At 50.7% G+C, this 8,585-nt stretch overlaps 1 protein-coding gene across 1 annotated transcript; it reads left to right on the forward strand.

The window, feature by feature from the left end:
- The first annotated feature begins 360 nt into the window (after positions 1–360).
- On the forward strand, positions 361–8,374 carry casc3 (casc3 exon junction complex subunit). The gene is made up of 12 exons (XM_078084269.1): positions 361–650; positions 1,429–1,453; positions 1,572–1,627; positions 1,996–2,316; positions 3,217–3,365; positions 3,542–3,715; positions 3,917–4,737; positions 4,835–5,011; positions 7,352–7,450; positions 7,527–7,693; positions 7,776–7,973; positions 8,088–8,374. The coding sequence occupies exons 1-11, from the start codon at positions 420–422 to the stop codon at positions 7,920–7,922; spliced, it is 2,367 nt and encodes a 788-aa protein (XP_077940395.1). The 5' UTR covers positions 361–419; the 3' UTR covers positions 7,923–7,973; positions 8,088–8,374.
- The last annotated feature ends 211 nt before the right edge of the window (positions 8,375–8,585 follow it).

Here is an 8,585-nt window from a genome sequence, read left to right on the forward strand (position 1 = left end):
ATATATACAAATAAGAAGTATGGCACTAAAATACTTTTATTATAATTATCTCTAGTGTGGAAAGATTTGAAGAAAAACTACAGAAATTGCACTCAATGAGAAACTTAAATTTCAGAAGAAATGTTCCTATAATTTGTTTTATTTATTAACGTTTACAGCATATGAAGTATATAACAGTATTAAGTTACATTAACAATGTAGCAGGAATATTAATCCACAAACGGATATGATAGTGAAACATTTTACTCTAACAACATGAAGTACTATATACCTTAATTATGTATAGTACTGGAACAAGTACTTAGAGGATCTGAATACTTCTCTTCGTGCTAATTTAAACAGTGATTCCAACAGGCGGCACCAGATACAGAATAAGCAGGAGTCTGAATTCGCAGAGAAGAAGAACTCCGCTACCCACAATGCCTCACCCGCTTCCGGTTTGCAACCATTCGAGATCTAAGATGGCGGACCGGCGGCGACGGAGGAGGCGCGCGTCCCAGGACAGCGAGGACGACGACGAGTCTGGTTCTGGTTCGGACAGCGGGAGGTCCGGGTCCCCGACGGCGGCCAAGAGCCGCGTGAGGGATCCCGAACCGCCGGAGGTGGCGCCGGCCCGGGTCGAGCCTAAAGTCGAGGCGGAGTCGGAGTGTGTGAGTAGCTAGCTCGCGTTAGCTCGCGGGGCTGACGGCTCGGTCTCCCGGGGACGTTTACCGCGGCCGTTTAAACTAGTTCTCTTCCTCTGGGCCAAGTGCGGTTAACGGCCACGGGCCCAGCAGCTCGCCTCGGCGTCCGGTTGTCGCTCGCCGAGGAGCGCGGACGGAAAGGCGCCAGTTGGAACGCGTTTACGCGACTGCACGTTTTAGCCACAACACCGGCTCGGTACCGCTCGCCAGCGGTGTTTCCACCCGGCTGCTGGGTTCGGTGCTCCGCACCCGGCCAGGCCCCGCCGAGGCCCCTCTAACGGGGGGCTTTCACTGTACCAGTAGTAATACTATGTTCCAGTAAAAGTACTAATACCACACAGTAATAATTCCAACTTGCAGTACAAATCTAAATACTATTAAAAGTACTAATATATCAATATCATTTGCCTCAGGTGTACTTTCGACATGCGGTTTGAATGCATATTTGTATTATTTTAACCCTTTTCATTATGTTTTTATTCTCAAACCCAAACTAAACAACTTCTCACTCGGCCGAAGCTTCTTCCTCGTGCAGTTAAATTCTTTATTTTATCATTTCACTCCTTCCCACTTGTATGCAATCAGTGGTCTAAAATACTAATTACTGCTTCATTCAAAGAAACAACAGCAGCAAACGTGTGTTATGATGATGATGATTAAACGCATTGAGTCAACTTTGCTGTGTGAATGTTAACTATTAGCTGCTGATTCACCACATTCAACGCTTGTTTTTTTCCCTTTGCAGGAGAGTGAAGATGGAGTCGGAGAAGGTAAAGCTTCTAGAACACATGCCAGTGAAGCTAGCCGTAGTCTTTAATGCTATGCTAATGTGGACAGCAGCTCAACATGCTAGTGGGACACGGCTCAGCTCACATGTCTGTTTTCCAGCTGTGCTCTCGGACTACGACAGCGCTGATCCAGAAGAAAACGGATCCCATTCAGAGGTAAAGCATCAATGTGTGGAGCCGGTGGCACCGAATCCTCATCAGATATATACGCGCCGTGTTTGAATAGATTCACTTAATCATCACCAAAAGAATCAGAGTTCAAGTGTTTAGAGGGCTGCTTGCTTCTCCTTATGTTATCAAGCAGGTAAATATCATTTGTATTCAAACTTAAAACAAGTTTTTGTTTCAGGTTTTTGAATTTACTGAATGTATATTGTTAAACAAAGAGATGATGGTGAAATAAAAACCACGCATGAGCAATTTGAAGTAAGAAATGAGGTTCAATGTATTTAGTAGATGTCCTCCACTTAATGAAGAATCCAAGGAGGAGTTTGTCCTTTGAGTTAAAAGCCGCCTCCCCTCAGGGAGCCGAGGAGGAGGAGGAGGCCGAGCAGTACAGCGACGAAGAGGCTCCGGCCGGCGAGGCCACGCCGCCCGCTGCCGACGGCCCGGCTACGGTGGAGGAGACGCAGCAGAAGCTGGTGGAAGTAGCGGTGCTGACTGAGGGTGAAGAGGAGGAGAAGGGTGAAGAAGAGGAAAAGGGGGAAGAGGAGGTGGAGGAGGAGGAGGAGGAGGAGGAGGAAGAGGAACAGCAAGGAGGAGGAGGTGACGACGACAGTAAAGAGGAGCGCAAAGCAGAGGACAACGAGAACCTGGCTGGCGAGAGACAGAGCGGAGACGGACAGGTGAGACCAAGCGGACGACTTTGTCCTCAATGGAAACAGAACCACCACAGGAAGTAGAAGCGACTCTGACAGGAAATGGTCTCTTTTTGTAGAATAAGATTTTAAATGAGACCTTTAGATGAAAGCTGTGTCTCAAGTCGCTAGACGGCATCCTTGTAGCCTTCAGCTACCTCCCCTGCTTCTGTTGCCTAGCAACCTGCTGCGCTTAACAATAAACGCCCTAGAAAAAGTACAGATGAAGATCATCTTATTTAATTTAATTCAGGAAGAAAAGCTTTCAAGCTGAGAGAAGAACTTGTTTTGGTTATTTTAAACTATCAGTTGGGTACTTGTGTACTTTCATCTGAAAGAAATGATTTAATCTCAAGGCAGAGGAGATTCCATCAATTAAAAAACACAACAGCAAACCCATTTATGAATCTGTATGAAAGGGTTCTTAGACTTCGTTGTGACAAGAGAATAAGTTCATCCTCACTCACTCCAGCATGACGTTTCTGACGTACAGGAACCAGAACATACGGTGGGTTGTTTTTCTGTCTGTAGACAAACTAAAAAAGTGGAATTTTCATAATCTGCCGTGTTGTTAAAACTCGTGTTGTTGTTGTCTGACTCGTGGCTTCGCCTCCGAACAGGAAACCAGGAGCAGTTTCTAGTTCACTTGTTATTTATTTTAAATAAAAAACCTGAGAGAAAGATGAGTTGTAATTGTTTGGATGCCTGATGATGCAAATCACCATCAAGTGTAGTCACAGGGCCGAGGTCAAAGACACGTTTCTCCACCAACTTATAGGAGCGCCGCCTCACCTGTAGGGGGCGCACTTTGCTTTTAACACAAAGAAAAAGAACACATAGGTTGATACATGGACATAAACTGCGGTTGGTTGGTTTGCTCTCACACAGGAGTCCACAGACGGCCCTGAGACAAAAGCTGCGGGGAAACCCGGTCAGAAGCTGGATGACGACGAGGACCGGAAGAACCCGGCGTACATCCCGAGGAAGGGTCTGTTCTTTGAGCACGACGTGAGAGGCCACGCCCAGGAGGAGGAGCGGTGCGTCGCCATCATACCAATGAATTGACTTCTCAACCGTAGATCCCAGAACTGACGCTTTTAAAGTTAAAAACAGGGAAATATCGGATGAATATTTGTCAGCGCTCCTTGATTGTGATCAGGTAGCAACTCGTCTCCTCCTCTCCTGGTCTCCTCTCCTTGTCTCCTCCCCTCAGGCCCAAAGGCAGAAACAGGAAGCTGTGGAAGGACGAGGGTCGCTGGGAGCACGACCGCTTCAGGGAGGAGGAGCAGGCGCCGAAGAGCCGCGAGGAGCTCGTCTCCATCTACGGCTACGACATCCGGAACGGGGGGGGCACCGCGGAGCGGCCGTACCGACAGCGCAGGCCGAGGTCAGTGAACGCACCGCCACAGGAGAAGATGCAGCTCTTCTTCCTTCAGTGTTTTCATCAGGATTTCCTAGTTTTCAGTTTCTGGTGCAAATGAAATGTCAGTTTTATGCTTTGAGGCTCAAATGATGCGTTTGCAGACCGTTGGACATATTAAGACTGCAGGACATTCTGCTAGTGGTGATTGTCTTCTTGTCCCTGCAGACAGAGTTTGTCTCCCAGCAGAGACAAGCGGTGGAGGGACGGAGGAGGAGAGCGACCGGTTCGGACCTGGCACAGTGGAGGAGGAGGAGGAGGCCTGAACCGGGGGGGAGTGGCGCCCGTGTCTAGCCACGTACCCCCGACCCCCCTGTCCTCCCTCCCCCAGCGTAGTAGCAACCCCTCCAGACTGCCGCCGTCCCGAAGCAGACAGTCCCACCCCCTCCCGCCCCAGTACAGGAATGACGAATCCAACACGCCCCCGATGCCCCCCAGGGAACGACAGGGCCCCAAAGCCCCCTACGACCCCTCGGGGGACCGGGGCCCGGCGGTCAGGGGGGGTCGCGGGGGGGTGAGAGGCTCCTCCGTGGTCATCGAGGACGCTGCGGTCGGCGATCAGGCCCCGGACGCCGTGACGGCGTCTCAACCGGGCGGTTACCCGTCTGCGTTACCGCGGCGACAGCAGCAGGAACAGCGAGGGGGCGTCGGCGACCGATTCGTGTCAGGGTTGGCCGCCTCCGACCAGCCGACCATTCGGGAGGCCTCTCCCCCCGCCGAGAGGCCCCCGGAGCGCAAGTCCTACGCTCTGGCTCGCAGGACCCGCTCGCGACCCGCTGACCTGGGCAGCAAGCAACCGTCAGTAGAGGAGTCCGCCACCTCCTCCCCCAGCGGGGCGGGGGGGAAAGGCTGGGCGGGAGACGAGCCGGGTCAGGGAGGGGGGGGAGCAGCGGCACTGACGGAGCTGGACCAGGACGTCGCTCGTCTCAGTCTGACGGGACAAAGCTGGAGTCAGAGTCCCGCCTCCTACTTCCGCTCTGAGATGAGAGGTGAGTCTTCGTCGTCTTCGGTAAAGATCCTCCAGCACGTGTTCATGATCTGAAGACCTGCTGATCATTGATGATAATGAGTGACGTTGATCCTCAGGCCTCCCCAGCACCATCCACATCCCCAGCAGCCCCCCTCAGTTCCCCCCCATGGAGGAGATGGGCGTCGGCCCCAACCGGGCCAAGCGCTACTCGTCCCAGCGCCAGAGAGCGGCACCGGAGCCCCCGCCCCCCCCCATGCACCTTGGAGTGATGGAGGGGCACTACTATGAGCCCAGTAAGGCCAGAACACACACACACACACACACACACGGGCAGATCAATACTACTTGTATTGGTCATTTAAAACCTACACAGAAATAAGTAAATGAACTACTGGCCGCAGCCTTGGTCTGTGTTCTAGTTCTAAACCCGGCGCCTGTAAGTCGGCCTCCGGGTTCCTTTCCGCAACCTCTGCAGTCAACGTGCAGAAGTCTCTTCTGGAACGCGTCACAAATACCAGCGGAACGACATCTTCTCTTAGATCCTTTAGGCCACTGAACATCTTCTCCGAGCCACACCGGCCTGGAGCTCCTGCAGACGTCTGCCCCCCCGTGCGTGATGACGTGTGGACTGAGTGGGCGTGTCCCTAGTGGATGTACAGCGCTTCACCACATTGTGTTATGTTACAGCCTTATTACAAAATGGATTAAATTCATTATTTTCCTCAACATTCTACACACAACAAAGTGAAAACTGTTGCTGTTAAACATAAAGAAGGAAAACATCACATGTACATAAGTATTCACAGCCTTCGTCATGACGCTCAACATGAGCTCAGGTGCATCCTGTTTCCACTGATCATCCTTCAGATGTTTCTACAACTTGATTGGAGTCCACGTGTGCTAAATTCAGTTGATTGGACATGATTAAGAAAGGCACACACCTGTCTGTATAAAGGTATCACAGCTGACATATCAGAGCATAAACCAGCCATGAAGTCCAAGGAATCATCTGTAGACCTCCGAGACAGAACTGTATCGAGGCTCAGATCTGGCGACGGGTACAGAAAGATTTCTGCAGCATTGAAAGTCCCAATGAGCACAGTGGCCTCCATCATCCGGGAATGGAAGACGTTTGGAACCACCAGGACTCTTCCTAGAGTCGGCCGCCCAGCCAGACTGAGCGATGGGGGGAGAAGGGCCTTAGTCAGGGAGGGGACCAGGAACCCGATGGTCACTCTGACAGAGCTCCAGTTCTATGAAGAGAGGAGAACCTTCCAGAAGGACAACCATCTCTGCAGCACTCCACAAATCAGGCCTGTTTGGTAGAGTGGCCAGACGGAAGCCATCCTCAGTAAGAAGCACATGACAGCCCGCCTGAAGGACTCCGACCATGAGAAACAAAATTCTCTCGTCTGATGAAACAAAGATTGAACTCTTTGGCCTGAATGCCAAGCGTCATGTCTGTAGGAAACCAGGCACTGCTCATCACCTGGCCAATACCATCCCTACAGTGAAGCATGGTGGTGGCAGCATCGTGCTGTGGGATGTTTTTCAGCGGGAGGAACTGGGAGACGAGTCAGGATTGAGGGAAAGATGAATGCAGCAACGTACAGAGACGTCCTGGATGAAAACATGCTCCAACGCGCTCTGGACCTCAGACTGGGGCGACGGTTCATCTTCCAACAGGACAACGACCCGAAACACACAGCCAAGGTAACAAAGGAGTGGCTTCGGGACTCTGTGAATGTCCTTGAGTGGCGCAGCCAGAGCCCTGACCTGAACCCCATCGAACATCTCTGGAGAGATCTGAAAATGGCTGCATCGACGCTCCCCATCCAACCTGATGGAACTTGAGAGGTTCTGCAAAGAAGAACGGGAGAACCTGCCCAGAAACAGGTGTGCCACGCTTGTGGAATCACACCCAAGAAGACTTGAGGCTGTAGTTGCTGCCAAAGGTGCTTCAACAAGTATTGAGCAAAGGCTGTGAATACTTATGTACATGTTCGTTCTTTATTTTTAACAGATTTTCAAAAATTTGCAAAAAACAGTTTTCACTTTGTCATTATGGGTTGTTGTGTGTAGAATGTTGAGGAAAATAATGAATTTAATCCATTTTGGAATAAAGCTGTAACATAACAAGATGTGGAACAAGTGAAGCGCTGTGAACACTTTCCCGATGTCACGTGACCCAGCGAGTCGCCGCTCGGCTCAATGAACAAAGGAGCCAACGCGGTTTAATTTACTTCAGAACAAGTTTTCTTTTCTTTTTCTCTCAGCAGATCACCGTCTCCATCATATCGCTGATTATATTATCAAAAGGCTTTTGGTCTGGAGACACTATCAGTTCTGCACATCATGCTGTCTTCTCAATGTAATCTCATCGAATGCTGTCATGGAGGAGGACTCCTCCTGCCCACCGGCAGAGGGGAGTCGATCGGTTATGGCAGGAAGTCAAACCCCTCTGCGTGATCAATACAAACGAATTCCATATTAACAGCCTCTGTTCACAGGTTCTGATTCATGGGAAACATTTTAAACATAGTACACGGCAGCTTGTCAAATATTAGTACATTGTTTTCCTCTAAAGTTTGAGGTAACAGAAGTTCTTTAAAATGATGTACTTTTTGCCTCAGTGTCGTATCAAGGACCAATCTACACCCATGGAGATGGCCCCGCCCCTATCCCGCCGCAAGGCATGCTGGTCCAGCCTGAGATGCACCTCCCCCACCCTGGTCAGTCTGCCCTCCCCCCACCGATAGTCTTTTAAAGGATGAGCTTGCATCATCTTCTCACTCACGTCCTCCTCAGGTCTCCATCCGCACCAATCAGGGGGCCCGATTGCTAACCCCGCCCTCTACGGGGGCCCGCCCGTCTCCCTGTCGCCGGGGCAACCTCAACAGCTGCTTCCGCCGCCGTTCTACCCTCCACCGGGGGTCATGACCTTCCCGTACCCGACGATGTACCCGACCCCCCAGGTATCGACCTCCCCCCCCCCCCCTGTGTGTCTACCTGTCCTTCCTTCCTGGACAGAGGTTAATTTGTCCCCCCGTGTCTCAGGCTCAGGCCCAGGTGACCTACGGAGGGGTCACCTACTACGACACCATGCAGCAGCAGGCGCAGCCCAAACCGTCGCCCCCCCGGCGCACCTCGCAGCCCGTCACTGTCAAGCCCCCCCCGCCGGAGCTGCACTTCGCCTCGGAGTGACCCCCCCTCCCCGAACGCTGACTCCGCCTCACCTCAGACCGACGCCTACAGGTGAGAAAGACGCTTGTTACTGTGATCCGAGGTACTGCACGATTCCACAGAAGTACTTTGTACTACACTTGAAAGGTACATGTTGTACTCACGGGTTTGTTTTGTGTTCCACAGGGACGGGAGGGTCGGTGAGGAGCACCGTCGCGGGCCAAGGGGACAGACCCCCCCTCCTGTCATAGGTTCGCTCGCAGGTTTGAATCCCCACCAACGTGTCTTTAAGCAAAGCATTCAGGCCGATACGGTGAAACGTGTTTGTTGTTTTCTTTGTTTCTTACTTTCTTCATTTGTATCGTTTAAAGAGTAAAAAGTCTCAGAGTTTATCTTCATTTAGAGAATCCGTGGTGATTCAGGCAGAGACGTAAAGTATCAGAAAACAAATAAAAATGTTTATAAAACCTGAACCTTTGTTGTCCTGATAATTTACTTTAATTTTCAACAAATTATAGTCGTAATGTTTTCCTGCCTTTTTTTTGCATCACAACGGTAAACTATGACATCATATTTTGGCAGTTATTTGTAAAATAAGTCTTTTTTTCTGAGATTAGTTCTGTATGACTAAACTTTGAGGTTTTAGAGAAATATAATTGTGTGTGTGTGTGTGTGTGCGTGTGC

The sequence above is a fragment of the Gasterosteus aculeatus genome, chromosome 11 (genome assembly GCF_964276395.1).
Source record: "Gasterosteus aculeatus chromosome 11, fGasAcu3.hap1.1, whole genome shotgun sequence".
In the NCBI taxonomy this organism is placed as follows: Eukaryota; Metazoa; Chordata; class Actinopteri; order Perciformes; family Gasterosteidae; genus Gasterosteus; species Gasterosteus aculeatus.

What these genes read in the sequence shown, in the direction of transcription:
- casc3 (XM_078084269.1), top strand. Translation starts at nt 420, where the DNA reads ATGCCTCACCCGCTTCCGGTTTGCAACCATTCGAGATCTAAGATGGCG. An exon ending in TCGAGGCGGAGTCGGAGTGT is followed by an intron (nt 651 to 1,428) that starts GTGAGTAGCTAG and finishes TTCCCTTTGCAG; the next exon opens with GAGAGTGAAGATGGAGTCGG. An exon ending in CACGCCCAGGAGGAGGAGCG is followed by an intron (nt 3,366 to 3,541) that starts GTGCGTCGCCAT and finishes TCCTCCCCTCAG; the next exon opens with GCCCAAAGGCAGAAACAGGA.